Source organism: Somniosus microcephalus, chromosome 11 (assembly GCF_052327205.1).
Source record: "Somniosus microcephalus isolate GS21.2 chromosome 11, FLI_Smic_1.0, whole genome shotgun sequence".
NCBI lineage: Eukaryota > Metazoa > Chordata > Chondrichthyes > Squaliformes > Somniosidae > Somniosus > Somniosus microcephalus.
This window is the reverse complement of record NC_140997.1, coordinates 234,308,851-234,324,064: the sequence shown is the minus strand read 5'-3', so window position 1 is coordinate 234,324,064 and position 15,214 is coordinate 234,308,851. Positions and strand designations below refer to the sequence as shown.

General features: G+C 52.7%; 1 protein-coding gene across 2 annotated transcripts in view; it reads right to left on the bottom strand.

The window, feature by feature from the left end:
- xpc (xeroderma pigmentosum, complementation group C) overlaps positions 1 to 15,206 on the bottom strand; it is a 29,526-nt gene extending 14,320 nt beyond the window's left edge. The window contains exons 1-8 of one of the 2 annotated variants that reach the window (XM_086002139.1): positions 15,123 to 15,206; positions 14,835 to 15,011; positions 10,914 to 11,124; positions 9,479 to 9,570; positions 7,923 to 8,043; positions 6,767 to 6,851; positions 4,774 to 4,931; positions 379 to 499 (exon numbers count right to left, since the gene is read on the bottom strand). In XM_086002139.1, coding sequence (XP_085858265.1) covers positions 379 to 499; positions 4,774 to 4,931; positions 6,767 to 6,851; positions 7,923 to 8,043; positions 9,479 to 9,570; positions 10,914 to 11,124; positions 14,835 to 14,949 — 903 coding nt within the window. In that variant the 5' untranslated portion in view covers positions 14,950 to 15,011; positions 15,123 to 15,206. Of the gene's footprint in view, positions 1 to 378; positions 500 to 4,773; positions 4,932 to 6,766; positions 6,852 to 7,486; positions 7,546 to 7,922; positions 8,044 to 9,478; positions 9,571 to 10,913; positions 11,125 to 14,834; positions 15,012 to 15,122 lie in introns of those variants that run through there. The other variant, XM_086002140.1, reaches the window with a different exon arrangement.
- Between the last annotated feature and the right edge of the window lie 8 nt (positions 15,207 to 15,214).

Below are 15,214 nucleotides of genomic sequence, written 5' to 3'. Positions count from 1 at the left end.
AACCCCGTATTTGACCCAGGGATGAGCTTCCGACCACATATCCTCTCCACCACTAACACCGCCTATTTCCACCTTCGAGGGTGAGGAAGGGGGGTGAGGAAGGGGGAGGGGGGTGAGGAAGGGGGAGGGGGGGTGAGGAAGGGGGAGGGGGGGTGAGGAAGGGGGAGGGGGGTGAGGAAGGGGGAGGGGGTGAGGAAGGGGGAGGGGGGTGAGGAAGGGGGAGGGGGGTGAGGAAGGGGGAGGGGGTGAGGAAGGGGGAGGGGGTGAGGAAGGGGGAGGGGGGTGAGGAAGGGGGAGGGGGAGGAGCTAAGGCAGGCTGTCAGCACGGAGCTGGGGGAGCGCGGAGATGCACCGTTGCCGGTTACAGAGAATACTCACATGAACCATTTCTTCCTCACTCCTCGCAGAGCGGCTGCTGAATCTCCTCTCCAGCACCGTGAACAGATTCTCCGTCTCACCCTTGGGGAGGGAGGGGTCAATCTCAAAGGCTGACACAAACCTGTAAAGGGAAAGAGGGGCGGAAGTTAATGCTGGACTGGGTGATAATAGACACGGAGCTGCATCATCAGCGGGACGGAGCTGGAGTTGAAAGGACGGTTGCTGTCGAGTCCTGTGTGACAGGACGAGGCCATTCAGCCCCTCGAGCCCGATCTGCCGTTTATTAGATTATAGCTGATTTGTATCTTAACTCCTTTTACCCGCCTTTGCTCCGTGTCCCTCGATCCCCTTACCCAACAAAAATCCATCGAACTCAGTCTGGAAAGCTCCAATTGACCCCCAGCATTTACAGCTTTTTTTGGGGGAGCGAGTTCCAGATTTCCACCACCCTTTGTGTGAAGAAGTGCTTCCTGACATCACCCCTGAACAGCCTGGCTCTAATTTTAAGGTTCTGCCCCCTTGTTCTGGACTCCCCCCACCCCACCAGAGGGAATGGTTTCTCTCCATCTACACTATCGAATCCCTTTAATCCTATTAAACGCCTCGATTAGAACAAACTTCAATCTTCTATACTTGAGGGAATACAAGCCAGTCTCATAATTTAACCCTTTCAGCCCCGGTCTCATTCTGGTGAATCTGGGCTGTTCCCCCTCCGAGGCCGATAGATCCTTCCTGAGGGGCGGGGCCCAGAACTGAACCCAGTGACTCCAGAGGGGGTCTGACCAGAGCTCTGAACAACTGAAGCATCGCTTCCTCACTTTGGTATTCCAACCCCCTGGAGATAAAGGCTAACATGGGAAGGGTAGAGACAGGAGCAACCGTAACGATGCCAGTTATTTATAAGAACACAAGAACAAAAGGAGCAGGAGTCGGCCATTCGGCCCCTCGAGCCTGCTCCGCCATTCGGCCCCTCGAGCCTGCTCCGCCATTCGGCCCCTCGAGCCTGCTCCGCCATTCAATAAGATCATGGCTGATCTTCAACCTCAACTCCACCTTCCTGCCCGATCCCCATATCCCTTGATTCCTTTAATGTCCAAAAATTTGGAGAAAGGTCAAGGAAATTGGACTTGTCTCTGGTTGAGTTCAACAAACTCAACACGAATGAGGAATGAGCCTCAGGGAGGGGAGGGGGATGGTGCTAGGAACCAATCTCAGAACTTTTCAATTCTGGTTTGTAGAAGGTTTGTTCACCATCAAAGCTCAGCTATAACTGGTTGTTTTCCTGGTAAAAACACCTTGTTTTCCAATCGCTCCACGGCCTCACCCCTCCCTCTCTCTGTAACCCCCTCCAATCACTACACAGCCTCGCCCCTCCCTCTCTCTGTAACCTCCTTCAGCCCTACGCGGCCCTCGCCCCTCCCTCTCTCTGTAACCTCCTCCAGCCTTACACGCCCTCACCCCTCCCTCTCTCTGTAACCTCCTCCAGCCCACACGGCCTCACCCCTCCCTCTCTCTGTAACCTCCTCCAGCCCTACACAGCCCTCGCCCCGCCCTCTCTCTGTAAGCCCCTCCAATCACTACACGGCCCTCACCCCTCCCTCTCTCTGTAACCTCCTCCAGCCCCACAACCACCACCCCCCCCCCCCCCACCCCCAAGATCTCGGCGCTCCTCCAATTCTGGCCTCTTGCGCATCCTCCAATTTCCATCGCTCCACCATTGGCGGCCGTGCCTTCACCTGCCTGGGCCCTGAGCTCTGGAATTCCCTCCCTAAACCTCTCCTTTCTCCATTTTAAGATGCTCCTTAAAACCGACCTCTTCAACCGAGCTTTTGTTCACATAAAAAACATAGAAAACTAGGAGCAGGAGTCGGCCATTCGAACCTGCTCCGCCATTCAATATGATCATGGCTGATCCTCTATCTCAATACCATATCCCCGCTCTCTCCCCATATCCCTTGATGCCTTTTGTGTCTAGAAATCTATCTATCTCCTTCTTAAATATATTCAGTGACTCGGCCTCCACAGCCTTCTGTGGTAGAGAATTCCACAGGTCCACCACCCTCTGAGTGAAGAAATTTCTCCTCATCTCAGTCCTAAATGTCCTACCCCGTATCCTGAGACTGTGACCCCTCGTTCTAGTACGATAGCAAAATACTGCAGGTGCTGGAAATCCAAAATAACAACAGAAAATGCTGGAAAAACTCAGCAGGCCAGGCAACATCCGTGGAGAGAAATTAGAGTCGACGTTTCGGGTCAAAACCCTTCTTCAAAACTGGAAAGGAAATGAAATAGATCGAAAGGCAGGGCTGGGACAGAACAAAAGAAGTGAAGAGACATTAAGAGGTATTCAAAACGAGACGAGATGGTGATCGGACTGGTGGAGACAAAAGACGGCTGAGATTAGGTGTGAAATGCGCTGGCAGAATGGGAGACAGCTGCCATGTGGGAGAGAGAAAAAAAGGAAAGGGGGGGGGGGGGGGGGGGAAAAACCAAAACAAAAGCGTGGATAAAAAATATAAGTAAAAATATAATAGGGGCTGAGGTTATGATCTGAAATTGTTGAACTCGATATTGAGTCCGGAAGGCTGTAAAGTGCCTAATCGGAAGATGAGGTGCTGTTCCTCGAGTTTACGTTGAGCTTCCGTGGAACAATGCAAGAGGCCAAGGACAGTGAGGTCTGAGTGGGAATGGAGCGGTGAATTCAAATGACAGGCGACCGGAAGCTCGGGGTCACCCTTACGGACTGAACGGAGGTGTTCCGCAAAGCGGTCACCCAATCTGCGTTTGGTCTCCCCAATGTAGAGGAGACCGCATCGTGAGCAGCGAATACAGTACACTAGATTGCAAGAAGTACAAGTAAATCGCTGTTTCACCTGGAAGGGGTGTTTGGGGCCCTGGATAGTGGGAAGGGGGGAGGTATAGGGGCAGGTGTTACATCTCCTGCGCTTGCACGGGAAGGTGCCAGGCGAAGGGGAAGGGGTGCTGGGGGTGATAGAGGAGTGGACTAGGGTGTCTCGGAGGGAGCGGTCCCTACGGAATGTTGAAAGGGGAGGGGAGGGGAAGATGCGTTTGGTGGTGGGATCACTTTGGAGGTAGCGGAAATGGCGGAGGATGATCCGTTGAATGTGGAGGCTGGTGGGGTGAAAGGTGTTCTCGACCCCCCAGCCAGGGGAAACACCCTCCCTGCATCCCGTCTGGGGAGAAAGCAGGGACAGGGTACTGAATTTGGATGATCAGCCGTGATCGCATTGAATGGCGGAGCAGGCTCGAGGGGCCGAATGGCCAACTCCTGCTCCTATCTTCTATGTTTCTATGTCTGTCTAGCCGTGTCAGAAATTTATGCGTTTCAATGAGATCCCCTCTCATTCTTCTAAACTCTAGTGAATACAGGCCTAGTCGACCCAATCTCTCCTCATACGACAGTCCTGCCATCCCAGGAATCAGTCTGGTGAACCTTCGCTGCACTCCCTCTATGGCAAGTATATCCTTTCTTAGGTAAGGAGAACAAAACTGCACCCAGTACTCCAGGTGTGGTCTCACCAAGGCCCTGTATAACTGTAGTAAGACATCCTTGCTCCTGTACTCAAATCCTCTTGCAATGAAGGCCAACATACCATTTGCCTTCCTAACTGCTTGCTGCACCTGCATGTTTGCTTTCGGTGACTGGTGTACAAGGTCCCTTTGTACATCAACATTTCCCAATCTATCACCATTTAAATAATACTCTACCTTTCTGTTTTTCCTACCGAAGTGGATAACTTCACATTTATCCATGTTATACTGCTTCTGCCATGTTTTTGCCCACTCACTCAACTTGTCTAAATCGCCTTGAAGCCTCTTTGCATCCTCCTCACAACTCACGATCCCACCTAGTTTTGCGTCGTCAGCAAACTTGGAAATATTACATTTGGTCCCCTCATCCAAATCATTGATATATATTGTGAATAGCTGGGGCCCAAGCACTGAACCCTGCGGTACCCCACTAGTCACCGCCTGCCATCCCGAAAATGACCCATTTATTCCTACTCACCTGTCCGACTATCTCCTTACGTGGCTCGCTGTCACATTCCTGTCCGATTTACGCTCCTGTGAAGCGCCTTGGAGCGGTTTTACTACGTTAACGGTTGCTGTATACATGCGCATTGTTGCTGTTGGAGGTGGTGAAGTGGGAGGAATGGAGTTCAGGGGCTCACTGACAGCGCAGTGGAGTGAGCAGTAACTGGGTGTGGGAGGAGCGGGGGAGGGGGCCATACACCTAGACATTGCTCCGAGTGGGCAGACGAAGGGCCTGCAGGGATCCGAGGCCGAGGATCTGGACGTAGATTTGCTGGGTCACTGGGAGTCGGAGAGGGGGGGTGGGTGGGGGCAGTGAGCGGGCCAGACTCGTTGGCTTACCACTTGAGCAGTTTGGAGATGTACACAATGTCCACACGGCCGGTTGGCACCTTGGCGAGTTCGACGGGAACCAGGGACAGCGCCACGGCGCGAAGCTCCAGCTCACTGCACGTCCTGTTCCGGAACATTCCGTTGGCCAACAGACACAGAAGGTGCACCTGCAGCAGGGGAAACAATAAAAAGATCGAAGGTCGCAATATCAGCAATAGGTGCATCACAAGGTATTCACAGCGCAGAAACAGGCCATTCGGCCCCTCCGCTCCGTGCCAGTGTTTCTGCTCCACACCAGCCTCCTCCCACCCTCTTCATCTCACCCTATCACCGTATCCTTCTATTCCTTTCTCCCTCATGTGTTTATCCAGCTTCCCCCTTAAATGTATCTCTGCTCTTCGCCTCAACCACTCCCTGTGGTAGCGAGTTCCACATTCTCACCACTCTCTGGGTGAAGACGTTTCTCCTGAATTCCCGAGTGGATTTATTAGTGACTGTCTTATATTGATGGCCCCTTGTTCTGGTCTCCCCCACAAGTGGAAACATCTTCTCCAGGCCTACCCTATCGAACCCTTTCATAATCTTAAAGACCTCGATCAGGTCACCCCTCAGCCTTCTCTGTTTTTTGGAGAAAAGAGCCCCAGCTTGTTCAATCTTTCCTGATAGAATCACAGAACGATACAGCACAGGAGACTGTTCGGCCCACCCTGCCTGTGCCGGCTCTTTGGTAGAGCTCTCCAATTAGTCCCACTCCCCCCCGCTCTTTCCCCAGAGCCTTGTCATTATTTTCCCCTTCAAGTATTTATCCAATTTCCTTTTTAAAGTTACTATTGAATCTGCTTCCACTGCCCTTTCAGGCAGCGCATTCCAGAACATAGGAACAGGAGGAGGCCATTCAGCCCCTCCAGCCTGTTCCGCCATTCAGTGAGATCATGGCTGATCTGCGACCTAACTCCATAAACCCGCCTTTGCCCCGTATCCCTTAATACCTTTGGTTAACAGAAATCTATCAATATCCGATTTAAAATTAACAATTGATCCGGCATCAATTGCCGTTTGCGGAAGAGAGTTCCAAACCTCTACCACCCTTTGTGTGTAGAAGTGTTTCCTAATTTCACTCCTGAAAGGTCTGGCTCTAATTTTTAGACTCTGTCCCCTAGTCCTAGACTCCCCAACCAGCGGAAATAGTTTCTCTCTATCGACCCTATCTGTTCCCCTTAATAACCTGAAAACTTCGATCAGATCACCCCTTAACCTTCTAAATTCCAAGGAATACAACCCTAGTTTGTGTAATCTCTCCTCGTAACTTAACCCTCGGAGTCCGGGTACCATTCTGGTAAACCGACGCTGCACTCCCTCCAAGGCCAATATATCCTTCCTAAGGTGCGGTGCCCAGAACTGCTCCCAGTGCTCCAGGTGTGGTCTCCCAGTGCTCCAGGTGTGGTCTCCCAGTGCTCCAGGTGTGGTCTCCCAGTGCTCCAGGTGTGGTCTCCCAGTGCTCCAGGTGTGGTCTCCCAGTGCTCCAGGTGTGGTCTCCCAGTGCTCCAGGTGTGGTCTAACCAGGGTTTGTATAGCTGCAGCATAACTCACAGCCAATGAGGCATTTTTGAAGAGCAGCCGCTGTTGTAATGTAGGAAACATGGCAGCCAGTTTGTGCACAGCAAGCTCCCACAAACAGCAATAAATGACCAGATAATCTGTTTTAGTGATGTTGATTGAGGGATAAATATTGGCCCCAGGACTCTCCTGCTCTTCTTCGAAATATTCCCGTGGGATCTCTTGCATCCACCTGAGAGGGCAGACGGGGCCTTGTATTAACGTCTGATTCAAAAGACGGCACCTTTGACAGTGCAGCGCTCCCTCAGTACTGCACTGGCCTGTCAGCCTGGATTCCCCCCCATTGGGCCCAGTACTTACTGATCGAGACCTTTGGCAAATCCCTAAAGTCCGCATTTTCTAAGTTTCAATTGCAAAGCACTGTGTCCTGGGTACGTGGGCGTACCTTGTGAGTGTCTATGAGTGCGTTCCTCGTAAAACGGTTTATCATTCGACGGAGGTAGTCTTCAAATTCAGCCTTTCTCTTCTCTCTGTATGGCACATAATGTTAGTTTAAAGGTTACGTTACGAATTGGATTGAAAGACTGATTCATCATAAAAGGTTCAAATAACAGGGGAGAAAAAAGAATATGCATTTCAACAGCACCTTTCAAAACCTCAGGGCGTCCCAAAGCGCTTTACAGCCAATGAGGTTCTTTTAGAACTGTGGTCACTGTTGTAATGTAGGAAATGCGGCAGCCAATTAGCGCACATCAAGCTCCCACAAACAGCAATGTGATAATAACCAAATAATCTGTTTTAGTGATGTTGGTTGAGGGATAAATATTGGCCCAGGACACCAGGGAGAACTCCCCTGCTCTTCTTCAAAAATAGTGGCCGTGGGATCTTTTACATCCACCTGAGAGCAGACGGGGCCTCGGTTTAACGTCTCATCCGAAAGACGGCACCTCCGACAGTGCAGCACTCCCTCAGTACTGCCCCTCCGACAGTGCAGCGCTCCCTCAGTACTGCCCCTCCGACAGTGCGGCGCTCCCTCAGTACTGCCCCTCCGACAGTGCGGCACTCCCTCAGTACTGCACCTCCGACAGTGCAGCGCTCCCTCAGTACTGCCCCTCCGACAGTGCGGCACTCCCTCAGTACTGCACCTCCGACAGTGCGGCGCTACCTCAGTACTGCCCCTCCGACAGTGCAGCTCTCCCTCAGTACTGCCCCTCCGACAGTGCGGCGCTCCCTCGGTACTGCCCCTCCGACAGTGCGGCGCTCCCTCAGTACTGCCCCTCCGACAGTGCGGCGCTCCCTCAGTACTGCTCCTCCGACAGTGCTGCGCTCCCTCAGTACTGCCCCTCCGACAGTACAGCGCTCCCTCCGACAGTACAGCGCTCCCTCAGTACTGCCCCTCCGACAGTGCGGCGCTCCCTCAGTACTGCCGCTCCGACAGTGCGGCACTCCCTCAGTACTGCACTGCGAGTGTTGGCCTGAATTATGGGGCTCAAGTATAGCTTGAACCCACGACCTTCTGACTCAGAGGGAGAGTGTGATGAACTAGGAGAAGTTTATCATAAAAACAGTTGTAATTTAGAAAGAGTTCAGAAATCCCAGACCTTCTTTCTTTTTTATTGGTTTGCCCTGGAGTTTCAATTTCAATCTCCAGCGAGTCTACAGGAAGAGGTGGTTCAGGACGGGGAAACGTGGATGGTTCTTCTGACACAACGTTATGCAGTTCTGTGAGGAAAAAAAGAAAGGAATTCTTGAACTGTGGTGCACTTTATACTATTGGTGTCACTCTTGAACCTTAAGCAATGTTTGGCTCTCTCGACATGGGTGTGAACCCACTATTATCCCACACACAATGACGGAAAGTAGGTCTGTACCAGCATCAAACACTCCCAGGGCAGGTACAGCACAGGTTAGATACAGAGTAAAGCTCCCTCTACACTGTCTCATCAAACACTCCCAGGGCAGGTACAGCACAGGTTAGATACAGAGTAAAGCTCCCTCTACACTGTCTCATCAAACACTCCCAGGGCAGGTACAGCACAGGTTAGATACAGAGTAAAGCTCACTCTACACTGTCTCATCAAACACTCCCAGGGCAGGTACAGCACGGGTTAGATGCAGAGTAAAGCTCCCTCTACGCTGTCCCATCAAACACTCCCAGGGCAGGTACAGCATGGTTTAGATACAGAGTAAAGCGCCCTCTACACTGTCCCATCAAACACTCCCAGGGCAGGTACAGCACAGGTTAGATACAGAGTAAAGCTCCCTCTATACTGCCCCATCAAACACTCCCAGGGCAGGTACAGCACGGGTTAGATACAGAGTAAAGCTCCCTCTACACTGTCCCATCAAACACTCCCAGGGCAGGTACAGCACAGGTTAGATACAGAGTAAAGCTCCCTCTACACTGTCCCATCAAACACTCCCAGGGCAGGTACAGCACGGGTTAGATACAGAGTAAAGCTCCCTCTACACTGTCCCATCAAACACTCCCAGGGCAGGTACAGCACGGGTTAGATACAGAGTAACGCTCCCTCTACACTGTCCCATCAAACACTCCCATGGCAGGTACAGCACGGGTTAGATACAGAGTAAAGCTCCCTCTACACTGTCCCATCAAACACTCCCAGGGCAGGTACAGCACGGGTTAGATACAGAGTAAAGCTCCCTCTACACTGTCCCATCAAACACTCCCAGGGCAGGTACAGCACGGGTTAGATACAGAGTAAAGCTCCCTCTACACTGTCCCATCAAACACTCCCAGGACAGGTACAGCACGGGTTAGATACAGAGTAAAGCTCCCTCTACACTGTCCCATCAAACACTCCCAGGGCAGGTACAGCACGGGTGAGATACAGAGTAAAGCTCCCTCTACACTGTCCCATCAAACACTCCCAGGGCAGGTACAGCACGAGTTAGATACAGAGTAAAGCTCCCTCTACACTGTCCCATCAAACACTCCCAGGGCAGGTACAGCACGGGTTAGATACAGAGTAATACTCCCTCTACACTGTCCCATCAAACACTCCCAGGGCAGGTACAGAAATGGACCGTTAAATAGGGTTTTGGTGTAAACTGGGTGTCCGACTTGAAGCCGACCCGCTGGGTGGGTCAGGTTACAATCCCCCCCATTAGTCAGTGATATGAACCAGTAACTTACCTTCCACTTCCTCCCACTCATCTTCGCTGTCCTCTTCACCGTCATCTTCCTGTGAATTACTTTCTTCCTCCTTCTTCAATCGGCCTGTCAAACTAAAGATGGAAGTCCAGTCATTAACTCGCGATTCAGGCAAAGGAGCTGCACTGAAACCAATCCCAGAGCCTGTCTGGCCCTTCCTCCTCACAACCAGCTGCACCTGCAACTTTGTCCCGATTCCAGGGAGAATCTAAATCCAGAAGGACGTGGCCCGGGGACGAGAAGCTCGCGGATCGCAACCACCGCGCCCCCCCGCCCGGCCTGTGCTGAGCGAGCCGGTTTGCTCTGGGCCCTCAGTAGTGGTGTTAAAACTTGCCTCAGTACCCCTGGCCAGGATCTGGGTGGGCTCTGGTGTCCCCAGTGCTTGAAAATCCAGCTGTCATTCAATAAGCGAGGGAAAGGAGTCCCTAAAAAATGACTGGTCCGGGGAGACTGAAACTCCGGGGATGGGCACGCCGGCGATCTAAAGGTTAACCTGCTTCAAAATTCTTCAGAGCTCTCTGACCCAATTTTATTTAACTCTCCTCGTTAAGAGATACCAAACTAAACGTGCTGCGTTTCCCACATTGCAACAGTGACTACACTTCAAGGTGAAGGTAAGCAGCAGGTGCAGCAGGCGAATGGTATGTTGGCCTTCATAGCGAGAGGATTCGAGTACAGGAACAAGGATGTCTTGCTGCAGTTGTACAGGGCCTTGGTGAGACCACACCTTGAGTATTGTGTGCAGTTTTGGTTGCCTTATCTGAGGAAGGATGTTCTTGCCATGGAAGGAGTTCAGCGAAGATTCACCAGACTGATACCTGGGATGGCAGGAATGACGTATGAGGAGAGATTGGGTCGATTGGGCTTGTACTCGCTGGAGTTTAGAGGAATGAGGGGGGATCTCATTGAAACTTATAAAATTCTAACAGGACTGGACAGACTAGATGCAGGAAGGATGTTCCTGATGGTCGGGGAGTCCAGAACCAGGGGTCACAGTCTAAGGATAAGGGGTAGGCCATTTAGGACAGAGATGAGGAGGAATTTCTTCACCCAGAGAGTGGTGAACCTGTGGAATTCTCTACCACAGAAGGCAGTAGAGGCCAATTCATTAAATATATTCAAGAAGGAGTTGGATATATTTCTTATGGCTAAAGGGATCAAGGGATATGGGGAGAAAGCAGGGACCGGGTACTGAGTTTGGATGATCAGCCATGATCGCATTGAATGGCGGAGCAGGCTCGAGGGGCCGAATGGCCTACTCCTGCCTTCTATGTTTCTCCCCTCAGCCTCCTCTGTTCCAAAGGAAACATCCCCAGCCTATCCAATCTTTCCCCACAGCTAAAATTCCTGGTAAAATCTGTCACAGTTGTGTTCACTTCACTGTAGGAAGGGAAACACCTCATGGGGTAAAGCCCACCTCCCAGCAGCAGCAGCGCTGCATTTAATCTCTTCGCCATCTTCTGCCTTGACTGAGGGGCTTCCTCCTCTCCCCCTGGCCTTTGATGGTTTCTTTCTTGCGGCGCGATGACCCCCAGGGGTCGGGCGGACTTGCGCCTTGGCTGCTCCCGTTCCACGGACCTTGGGTCTCGACAGAGGCTTTTCCGGTTCGAAGTCCTGGCTATCGTCATCTGTTCATCGGGAGAAGAAACAGGCGGCGTCAGAGCTGAACAGAAGTATATTGGCTGCCTCACTAATTGCCTGCGGTGGTTATGACACGGGAAAATGACCATGAAAACCCAACCGGCTCGCTAATGCCCCTTTAGGGAAGGAAACCTGCCGTCCTTACCCGGTCTGGGCCTACATAGAAACCTAAGAGGTCTATAAAATTATATTGTTATAAATAAATCTCATCAAGAAACTACTTATGAAATAACGCTAGACGGCCAGCTGGTGGCGCCGTCCAAGGAGTATAAATACTCGGGCGTGGGCCCCAGCTTGCCAGGGACATTTTGTAAGACAAGGAACTAGTGAAGTACAACTAGACCTCCATGTTCTGAAACAAGTTGATTAAAGCCTTGCTTTATACTTAAACCAAGTGCGTAGTGAGTTTTATTACGTCAATTATGAAAGGTTTTGATGGAGTGGATACAGAGGGCTGGATTTTGTCAATGGGGACGTGATGGAGGCGGGACTCCCACTTTTGGGGTTGTAGTCCCGCCTCCATCGATTTGTAGCCAATCCACGCGATTTTCCCTTGATTGACCTTGTTAAGCCCGCCCAGCGGGCTCAGCAGGCCAATTAAGGGACACCCGGCAACAGGTGACGTCAGGGATTGACATTTCATCTGTCAAGAGCTTTTGACAGATGAAATATCAGCGTTTGACAGCTCTGTGAAGCTGTTAAACACTGACAATCTGACTTCTAACGAGTCCTTCTCCACAGACTCAGTTAGAAATCTCTCCAGAACAGAAAGCTGAATGCTGCAACTTTTGACAGCTCGCGGCCATTCTGCTTTCTGTGCCGGTGAGATGAGGGACTCCCAAGACCTGAAGGAAGGAAGCCTGCATTAGTAAGTAAAGGTAAGTAAAACTTATTTAAACACTTTACACACACCAAACACACTTACCTCTGCACTCATGCACCCATCACTCACCTGAACACCGGACATCTCGACCCCTCCAAGCCCTTCAGCCCGACGGTCCGCCTCGCTAACTTGGCGTGGTTTGGAGCCGTCGGGCAGCCCACACTTCAAGGATAAAAATAGGCAGTTAATTGGCACTAATCCCCATCCCGCCTCGGGGAGGCGGCTCCCAGCACAGGTCAGGTACCCGCCTCCTGGGAAACGGACACGGAGGCGGGTTGGGGGCGGGAAGGGCTCGTGCCCCACGATTCTGCAATTTTCCCCCCACTCCCGCCTCCAAACCCGCCTCCACAGGGCTTGGAAATTCGAGCCCAGAGTGTTTCCACTTGTGGGGAAGAGCATAACTAGAGGCCATCAATATAAGATCGTCAACTTGGGAAATCTAGGAGAAATGTTTTTCCCCAGAGAGTGGTGAGAATGTGGAACTCGCTACCACAGGGAGTGGTTGAGGCGAAGAGCAGAGATACATTTAAGGGGAAGCTGGATAAACACATGAGGGAGAAAGGAATGGGGGGTTAGAAAGAGAGACTTGTATTTCTATAGCACCTTTCATCACCTCAGGACGTCCCAAAGCGCTTCACAGCCAATGAATAATTTTTGAAGTGTAGTCACTGTTGTAATGTAGGAAATGTGGCAGCGAATTTGCACACAGCAAGCTCCCACAAACAGCAATGTGGTAATCTGCTTCAGTGATGTTGGTTGAGGGATAAATAATAGCCAGGATACCGGGGAGAACTCCCCCTGCTCTTCTTTGGAATAGTGCCTCGATTTAACGTCTCATCCGAAAGACGGCACCTCCGACAGTGTAGCACTCCCTCAGTACTGCACTGGAGTGTCAGCCTGGATTTTGCTCTCAAGTCTTGGAGTGGGACTTGAACCCACAACCTTCTGACTCCGATGCGAGGATGCTACCCACTGAGCCACGGCTGACACGAGCGAATAGTTAGATGAGGAAGGATGGGAGGAGGCTCGAGTGGATCATAAATGCCGGCATTGATTGGTTGGGCCGAATGGCCTGGTTCTGTGCTGTAAATTGTATGTAACTGTATGTAATATAAATGTGACTCCAGTCCCCGCAATCCAGACAAAAAGAAATCTGCGTCCGTGCAGATCCCCAGAATCCCTTCATCGACCGCAATTTGAGAATCTAGTTTTCTCTCCTACTCTTCACATCCGAGTCCTGTCCTGCCCTATAGAACTGGATTGTTCACCCAGCTTAATGAGATTCCCAAAAGAAAGAAGAAAGTACTCAAATTACATTCATATAGCGCCTTTTAGGTATCAGCCGGGGCTCAGTGGGTAGCACTCTCTCTCGCCTCTGCGTCAGGACGCTGTGGGTTCGAGCCCCGCTCCAGAACCTTGAGCACATAATCCAGGCCGACACTCCCAGTGCAGCACTGAGGGAGCGCCGCACTGTCGGAGGGGCAGCACTGAGGGAGCGCCGCACTGTCGGAGGGGCAGCACTGAGGGAGCGCCGCACTGTCGGAGGGGCAGCACTGAGGGAGCGCCGCACTGTCGGAGGGGCAGCACTGAGGGAGCGCCGCACTGTCGGAGGGGCAGCACTGAGGGAGCGCCGCACTGTCGGAGGGGCAGCACTGAGGGAGCGCCGCACTGTCGGAGGGGCAGCACTGAGGGAGCGCCGCACTGTCGGAGGGGCAGCACTGAGGGAGCGCCGCACTGTCGGAGGGGCAGCACTGAGGGAGCGCCGCACTGTCGGAGGGGCAGCACTGAGGGAGCGCCGCACTTTCGGAGGGGCAGCACTGAGGGAGCGCCGCACTGTCGGAGGGGCAGCACTGAGGGAGCGCCGCACTGTCGGAGGGGCAGCACTGAGGGAGCGCCGCACTGTCGGAGGGGCAGCACTGAGGGAGCGCCGCACTGTCGGAGGGGCAGCACTGAGGGAGCGCCGCACTGTCGGAGGGGCAGCACTGAGGGAGCGCCGCACTGTCGGAGGGGCAGCACTGAGGGAGCGCCGCACTGTCGGAGGGGCAGCCCTGAGGGAGCGCCGCACTGTCGGAGGGGCAGCACTGAGGGAGCGCCGCACTGTCGGAGGGGCAGCACTGAGGGAGCGCCGCACTGTCGGAGGGGCAGCACTGAGGGAGCGCCGCACTGTCGGAGGGGCAGCACTGAGGGAGCGCCGCACTGTCGGAGGGGCAGCACTGAGGGAGCGCCGCACTGTCGGAGGGGCAGCACTGAGGGAGCGCCGCACTGTCGGAGGGGCAGCACTGAGGGAGCGCCGCACTGTCGGAGGTGCCGTCTTTCGGATGAGACGTTAAACCGAGGCCCCGTCTGCTCTCTCAGGTGGACGTAAAAGATCCCATGGCCACTATTTTGAAGAAGAGCAGGGGAGTTCTCCCCGGTGTCCTGGCCAATATTAATCCCTCAACCAACATCACTAAAACTTACAATCTGATGATTTATCTCACTGCTGTTTATCGGGACCTTGCTGTGCGCAAATTGGCTGCCGTGTTTCCTACATTACAACAGTGGCTACACTTCAACAAGTACCTAGAGCGTTTTGGGATGATCTGAGGCTGTGAAAGGTGCTGTAGAAATGCAAGTCTTCCTTTCACGACCTCAAGACGTCCCCAAGACGTTTTTCAGCCAAAGATGTACTTTTGAAATGTAAAAGAACATGAAATCCAAATCAATTGCACAAAGTTACTGCATTGCATTTGATTAGTGGGAGTACTTGTAGAATTATTTGCTGAAAAATTAGTTAAAAAAAACACAAATTGCAACTTTTTAAGGTATAATTACCAGGAAGCAGCTGCTTTGCACCCTTGGCTGGGCACCCTTTGGGGCGTTTAGCTGTGCCGCCCTCCTTGCTGCCAGCTGGAGCTGGAGCCTGGCTTGGCCCTTTCCTCTTGCCCATCTGGGAGCCTGGAGCAACTCTGGGGAGGGGAGGGTGCAGCGAGCCCCAGCTTTCGCCGAGCCCTGTTGTGCAAAAGGATTACAGAAGCAGGATTAGTGCAAACGCGATTAAACAACAGCTGCAGCCCCCGGAAGGCGCAGCCCGGTCTCGCTGTACAGAGTTTGCAGCCAAACCTTCCTCCGCAAGGCTGGTGCCCCCGGGACCGCTCCGCGCCTGCGCACCGCACCCCCGGCCGCCTCCTCCTCCCGGCCAGCAGAGGGCGCCG